General features: G+C 50.2%; 1 protein-coding gene across 5 annotated transcripts in view; it reads left to right on the top strand.

The window, feature by feature from the left end:
* The first annotated feature begins 4,569 nt into the window (after positions 1–4,569).
* The window catches only part of Ebf1 (EBF transcription factor 1), a 388,236-nt gene continuing 386,805 nt past the window's right edge, over positions 4,570–6,000 (top strand). For 3 of the 5 annotated variants that reach the window (XM_052196588.1, XM_052196587.1, XM_052196585.1), the window contains exon 1: positions 4,570–5,050. In XM_052196588.1, coding sequence (XP_052052548.1) covers positions 4,917–5,050 — 134 coding nt within the window. In that variant the 5' untranslated portion in view covers positions 4,570–4,916. Of the gene's footprint in view, positions 5,051–5,601; positions 5,998–6,000 lie in introns of those variants that run through there. The other 2 variants (XM_052196586.1, XM_052196592.1) reach the window with 2 other exon arrangements.

The following is a 6,000-nucleotide window of genomic DNA, read 5'->3' as shown; positions in this document are numbered from 1 at the left end:
TTCTCTACCTCCTGCGAGTGGTTGTCACCCTCTTCTTCAGTTTTCTAGTTGGTTCCAAGAAGAGGAGGGTTATCCTAGGGACAGAGACTGGATGGGCGAAGGAGGGACTTTTCCGGAGCGCCGCGAGGTCGCAAGCCGGGATCAGAGTCCGGATTTCCGGTGGCGTTCTGGCCTGCGGCTCCCACGCTCCCCATAGCGGTGGGTGAATGCCACCCGGAGACAGACCAGGGTTTAGTGGGCGCGTGGGTCCCAGTGTCCGGTAGTTCCAACCCGCATTCGTAGTATCTTCCCATCACCCTTGCCCTTGCCCTTGCCTGGCTGCACCCCGCTTTCCCAAGGCTTCAGGTCGCTACAAATTCCAGCGGTTCCCCTGATAGTGGCCTGGCTGCGGCCTGTCCCAGTCACACATCTAGTGGCCCTGCGACTCCCCAGAAGCGCGCAGAGGGCCTTTGAGCCTTGGCGCTTTGTCGCCCACTTCCATTTCCTCCCAGCACTGATTGAAGAGCCCGTTTTCCCACTGGGGGCCCAGCTACCTCTGGCAAGAAAGCTAAGAAAGGTGAGGTGGTAGTTTCTCAAGACTGTTGGCTCTCGGGGTGGGTGGGGGTCTTCAAGAAGCGAAAAGTAACAACACGCTTCAAGGCAAGTCTCCAGCCTGCCTCCTGGGGGCAGACAAGCAAAAGCCATCCCCTCTTTCCTTGGGACATTCCTTCTGGTCCCAGTTCCACTAGATTCAGGGGGTCTTTCTTTTTAATGAAGGTCAATCAGGGGAGCATAATTTTACTCGAGCACCTAGAAGTTATTGTGTTATTTTATATGCCCCAGGAGAGGGAGTCTGGGTTTACAGAAGTTTGAGACAGCCTGGGTGCCAGTAATTGGGCTTGAAGGGCACTGGGGGATGGAATTCTTATGCCCTAACCTCAACTTCCTCTAGCACTGAAGGACCCCAGAAGCTGGGCAACTCTACCTGGCAGTGTGGACCCTCTGAGAACCTATCCATGACCGCTACCCTATCCCCACCACCTCACACACCAGGTGAAGAAACTGCCGGAAGTTCAGCAGGAAAACATCATTCCAGAAGAAACATATTCCTTTACAGTGGCTCCTTCCCTATCTCTTTGTTTGGAGAGAAGGCAAGATTTCCTAAATGTCTTTAAATATAGATTTCTAGGTACCAATGCCAGAAGCTCTGATCCTGCAGCTGTGAATGAGGCTGGGAATCTGAATGTTGAGAGAGAGGAGGGTGGGGCGAGGGAGGTCTGGGGGTCAGTTTTCTGTAACCCTCTCTCTCTTTTCCACTTCCCTTCGACTTCCTTATACTTAAACATTTATTATTGAATGCAGAAGCCGTGTTAAAAGGCAATTCATCGAGATGAAAATCTACAAATGCACTTTGCTTAATGAAAGTGAAATATGCCCACCATCCCAGGTGAGGTGCTGGCTGCCTGTCAGGCCAAAGAGAATTAGGGCTGTCCAAAGATTCTTGATCTTTCTCTTTACCATCACCACCACCACCACCACCTCCTCCTCCTCCTCCTCCTCCTCCTCCTCCTCCTCTTCCTCCTCCTCCTCCTCCTTCTTCTTCTTCTTCTTCTTCTTCTTCTTCTTCTTCTTCTTCTTCTTCTTCTTCTTCTTCTTCTTCTTCTTCTTCTTCTTCTTCTTCTTCCTCTTCCTCTTCCTCCTCCTCCTCCTTCTTCCTCTTCTTCTCCCCCTCCTCCTCTTCCTCTCCTCCTCTTCCTCTCCTCCTCTGGCTTAGTGGATGGATATGAAAATTGCTTCCTTTATAGTTAGCTTCTGGAGAATTGGAATGCTAACGATATCATTTTCTGTGCCAGTTTTTCTTTTCTGGAGAGTGGGTTTCATGTGCTGACTGACACCAGGATGACCTCCGAAGGTCTATGTTCTCTGTGACCCATAGGCCTCAATGTGACTGCATTTCTCCCCTTTCGGATGCTTCCCATCACCGGGGACATCTACCCTATTACATACAACTCTCCCCGTTTTGGCTTGATTACTGAAATGTGGAGACTCAAGCAGTTAAGGAGGGAGGCCTGAGTCTTAAGCTAGGACTTCCTGGGACCCATTGTAGGAGGGTGGCCCCTGCTTCCTGATGCCCCTAGCTTGAAGGATCACCTCTGAACTTAAGGAAGGGACTCATGCTGTGTACTACTGAGGTTAAGAGGCTCCTGCGTCTGGGACATCAATAAAAGCTTGGAGCTTTGGGAAAAGTTTAAAGGCCTGGCTTCAATTGTGCATTTAAATTCTATAGAGATGGAGAAGGTTCCAGTGTCTACAAGCATATAACTTATTCTTTTTTACACACATACACCCAGCATCTTCTGTGTGCCACAAACTCCTGGCACATGCCATGAAGATACTGATGGATCAGATGGTCTCTGTGGAGATGGCTTGGGAGAGATGGCAGGTACCAGAAAGAAATGTCCCAGCACGTGCATAGCCTATACACACAGTCTGGGAGCTAGAGAGTAGATCTAAGGTGTGCCTGAAGACAGTGACCACGCATGCATTCAACCCGTAGTCTTGGAATACACTCACCCACTCTTTCATCACAAAGGGGCTCCACTTTCCTCCTTGGAAAAGCCCACCAAGCATGATGCTTGCTGGCCTTCAATGTTCCTTTCCATCCTGCTCCTTTTCATCGCTGACTGCAATACACTTTATAAACCAAAGGGCCAAGGAGGACCAGCAGAAAAGGGAATCTGGATTTCAGGCAAAGAATCCCCCCCCACCCCATTAGGACTAAGGACCCAAGGAGTCCTTAGCAGCCTTGGCTGCATCCAGGATGTCCTCCTCTGAGGGTAATGATACCGTTTACCATGAACTTATTAAATGTTGAGACCTTTTAAACAAATGATGGCGTAGGCATATTACCCATAAGCCTCCATTCATTTCCTCCTCACACACACACAAAGGCCAACAGGCCTGAGGTGGAAGACAAGTTACCCTCCTTCCTTCCTTCCTTCCTTCCTTCCTTCCTTCCTTCCTTCCTCCCCTCCTTCCTTCCTCCCCTTAAATTCTTTCATCGTATCCACTTCCTCCTCTTTTCCCCCTTTCCCTCCCTCCCTCCCTCTCATCTGTCTTCTCTACACCCCACTCTTTCTCCCTATGGTTGTGATGGAAGTTAGCTCAAGCCCCCTTTCCCTTTAACAGAAAGAACTTTGTGTTCCAAAAAAACCAACTAATCAGAGAAGGCAACATCCTTGCTGCATTAGTAAAGAAAAATGAAGCTACTTTGCGGAGCAGGAGGGATCTGAAGATATTTAGAGTCGCACCCTGCACAGTCCTAGAGACTCATTCATTCTATGGGACTGCTGGAGAGTAGTGGCTGTGTAGAAACCGCGCCCAACAGCATTCGTGTCTGGGTTAGCACCAGGATCAGGGGCGTCTCAGAGGCCTGCTGAGGACTGAGCCTAGGTCTCCCATTCCCTTGCGATCTACTAAAGTCTTATTCTTTGGGGCTTTGGGCTTCTCTACCTCTCCTGACACGGAGACAGTGTCATCCGAGGACCCTCGAGCGCACACAAAGTTCATCCGCCACCCTTGCTTCAGAATGAAGAGCTAGGCACCTCGGATGGGCATCCTGCCTTTTCTGCCTGGTCATTCCTTTTTCCTCCACGTTTGCCCCCAAGTCCCAGGACAGCCAAGCAAGGAGAACGCAGTCAGTACGCCTCCGTCTCGCTCAGGGCACGGAGGGGATGCTTAGGGACTACCGTGGTGCATACCCCTTCGGCTCAGGATACCTCCATCTCCTTCCCTCTGCCCCTTCTCTTGCTCCTCAAGGCCACGCTCCTTCCAGCCTAGACTCTGGGGCTCAGAGCTCCCTCGCTCGCCACTTTGCCGGGAACTTTGGCGGCTCCCCTGCGCCACCCGGAGAAGGATGTTAATGAGGGAGTGTGGCCAGGCTCTGTGAACAAGCCAGCTCGGGAGCTGCGATTGGCTGCGATAAGGCGGAAGGATGACGTTATGCAAAGAAGGGGCGTGTCCTGGCTGCGAGGGCCCCGCCTCCTTCCCTTTGGGGTTAGTGTGCCTGTGTTTAGCTCTGGGGAGAGTCAAACTGGATTCCACAGGGAGAGCCTGCAAATCACTTCTATTTTAGCAAGGAGAAAACAGAATCTCCATCCAGCAGGGTCCACCCCTCTCTTTCTCCCTCTCCTCTCTTTTTCTATCTCTTTCCCTCCCCCCTTCCTCTTTCCCTCTCTCTCCCCTTCCCCCCACCCTCTCCGGTGTGTCTGTCTACAGCAACCAGCGTCCTCATCTACACGCACGGAAAGGAACGAAACATCTTTGGTTGAGAGAGGAGGAGGAAAAAAAGAGAGAGAGAAAAAAACTTGCCTGGTTGTGGAAAATGACACTTCAAGTAGCCAAGCCGGCTTCGAGAGTCGTATCTATTGTTTCTTAAATTGTCATCAGGGTGTTTTTTTTTTCTTCCTGCTTCTTCAAGTGAAGGTACCGCTACAAAAGGAAACTCCAGCCCCTCCTGTTCTCCAACGGCCTGTGATTACTACAAAAAGAAAAAAAAAAGCAAAAAAAAAAAAAAAAAAAAAAAAAAAGCAAAAAAAAAAAAAAAGGAAAAAAAAGCACCCAAACTCAAAACCAACCAACCAACCAACCAACCCCCAACAGCCAAGCATACATCTCTTGTTTTTTTCTTAATTTTGGTCTTTTCGTTGGATTTTCCCTTTTTTTTTTCTCGCCCCCCTCCTTGTAATCGCTCAGTTTTGAGCGAAGGTTTACATTTTTAAAAATTTTGCTTTTCAGCCCGCCTTGATGTAGCGCGAGTCCCATCGACTCAAAAAAAAAAAAAAAATCTGTGGTTGGCGTATTTTTTTTCCTTTTTTTTTTTTTTTTTTTAATATTTTCAAAGGGGAGGAGATTTTCCACAAGAAAAGGTTGTTTTCATGTTTGGGATCCAGGAAAGCATCCAACGGAGTGGAAGCAGTATGAAGGAAGAGCCGCTGGGCAGCGGCATGAACGCGGTGCGGACGTGGATGCAGGGCGCCGGGGTGCTGGACGCCAACACAGCGGCGCAGAGGTGGGTACCGCTGGGGGACCGTGGAGGAGAGGCCGCCGGCTAGCGAGAGAGCCGGGAGACCGCGGCGCGGCTACCCGGGGCCCGGCCACGCGAGTGCGTCTGCTGCTGCGCTGCGCTGCGCTCGCCGCCTGGGCTCCGCGCTCCCCGGCGGAGCAGCACTCTTCGCCGGTGGCCGGAGAACAGCGAGCCGCGGGCCGGAGGGAGCCGAGCCCAAGCTTTGTCGACACTTTCCGCAGCCCCATCTGCGAGTGTTTTCGTTTTGTTTTAACCCAGAAGAGGCGTCTCTGCCGCACAGTGTTGGGATAGCTGCGCTTTTCTGACCGCTTGTTTTCTTTTCTGGGTGGTTATATTTTTTTTCCCTTTTCCTCCCCTTCCCTTCGCTTCCTTTCCCCTTTATTTCTCTTCAGTTCTTTCCTTTTTCTTCTCCCCTCTTTTCTTTTTTTCGTACTTAATGTTCTTCCCTTTCTTCCTTTTTATTCCGTTTCACATTTCTTTCTTTTCTTCCTATCTTTCCTTTCTTTTTCTACCTTCTTTAATTTTTTTCTAGTCCTTCTCCACTCTTTTCTCTTTCCTTCTTCCTCAGTTTCACTCTCCGTTTCTCTTTTCTCTTTCCTCACCTGGCTCTCTCCCCCGTTTTTCTCTCCCCATTTCTCTCCTTGGAGTCTTCTCTTGCTTCTCCTAACTGGTTCCTTACTCTCTCCTCTCTCCACTCCTTAGCCTTCAGGTTTTCACAGTCTGCCAGTAGAATAGTGATTTCCAACTTAATTCTCACATCTCCTAAAAGCCTTCCTCATCCTCTGTCGCCTTGGCCTCCTCCAGTCCCTCTCCCACTCTCCAGATCCTACACAGAGTGGCTTGGAGGCCATGCTCTTGGAGACCAACTTGAGGAACTTCCTTAGACACACCCAGTGCCCTGTCCAGGGACTCCTGGTCCCAAGTGAGAAATGGTA

Source organism: Apodemus sylvaticus, chromosome 10 (genome assembly GCF_947179515.1).
Source record: "Apodemus sylvaticus chromosome 10, mApoSyl1.1, whole genome shotgun sequence".
Lineage (NCBI taxonomy): Eukaryota > Metazoa > Chordata > Mammalia > Rodentia > Muridae > Apodemus > Apodemus sylvaticus.
The sequence above is the reverse complement of the archived record's forward strand: the minus strand, read 5'-3'. Positions and strand labels throughout refer to the sequence as shown.